This window comes from Gavialis gangeticus, unplaced genomic scaffold (assembly GCF_001723915.1).
Source record: "Gavialis gangeticus isolate Ggan-Ray unplaced genomic scaffold, GavGan_comp1, whole genome shotgun sequence".
Taxonomy (NCBI): domain Eukaryota; kingdom Metazoa; phylum Chordata; order Crocodylia; family Gavialidae; genus Gavialis; species Gavialis gangeticus.
In genome coordinates, this window is record NW_017729017.1 from 3,256,726 (window position 1) to 3,257,478 (window position 753).

The following is a 753-nucleotide window of genomic DNA, read 5'->3' on the forward strand; positions in this document are numbered from 1 at the left end:
GGGCGCGGGCAGGAGCTGCGGGACATGCAGGAGAGCGCCCAGAGCCAGCAAGTGCAAGTGGAGATGGAGCAGGTCAAGCCAGACCTGACGGCGGCTCTGCGAGAGATCCGCACCCAGTACGAGAGCATCGCCGTGAAGAACCTGCAGGAGGCCGAGGAGTGGTACAAGTCCAAGGTCGGCGCCCTGGGAGCTGCCCCAGGCCGAGGCCTGTGCCAGGGTAGCGGGTACGAGGCCCTGACACGGCTCCTGACCCCAGCCTGATAGCGCCATCCCCACCCCTCAGTTTGCCGACCTGTCAGACGCAGCCAACCGGAACCACGAGGCGCTGCGCATGGCCAAGCAGGAGATGAACGAGTCCCGGAGGCAGATCCAGAGCCTGACCTGCGAGGTGGACGGCCTCAAAGGAACCGTGAGTCCCTGGGGTGCATTGCACACCGCAGCAGGGTGCCCAGGCACTAGGACGGCACCCCCTGCCGCCTGCCTTGTGCAGCGTCCCCGGGGGTGTGCAGGCTGGAGCCAGGCACCCTGGGGCTCAGGGGCTGTGCACTCACCTCCCCCCACCTTGTGAACCCCCCAGAATGAAGCGCTGCTGCGGCAGATGCGGGAGCTGGAGGAGCAGTGCGGGGTGGAGATCAACAGCTACCAGGACACGGTGAGGCGGCTGGAGCAGGAGATCCAGCACATGAAGGAGGAGATGGCACGGCACCTGCGTGAGTACCAAGACCTGCTCAATGTCAAGATGGCGCTAGACAT

General features: G+C 65.7%; 1 protein-coding gene across 1 annotated transcript in view; it reads left to right on the plus strand.

Annotated features, from left to right (window-relative positions):
- Positions 1 to 6: 6 nt before the first annotated feature.
- Positions 7 to 753, plus strand: part of LOC109294603 (peripherin-like) — a gene marked incomplete at its 5' end in the record, with an annotated part of 7,738 nt that continues 6,991 nt past the window's right edge. Inside the window, 3 exons of the mRNA XM_019513022.1 lie at positions 7 to 174; positions 284 to 409; positions 578 to 751. Coding sequence (XP_019368567.1) covers positions 7 to 174; positions 284 to 409; positions 578 to 751 — 468 coding nt within the window. The remainder of the gene's footprint in view (positions 175 to 283; positions 410 to 577; positions 752 to 753) is intronic.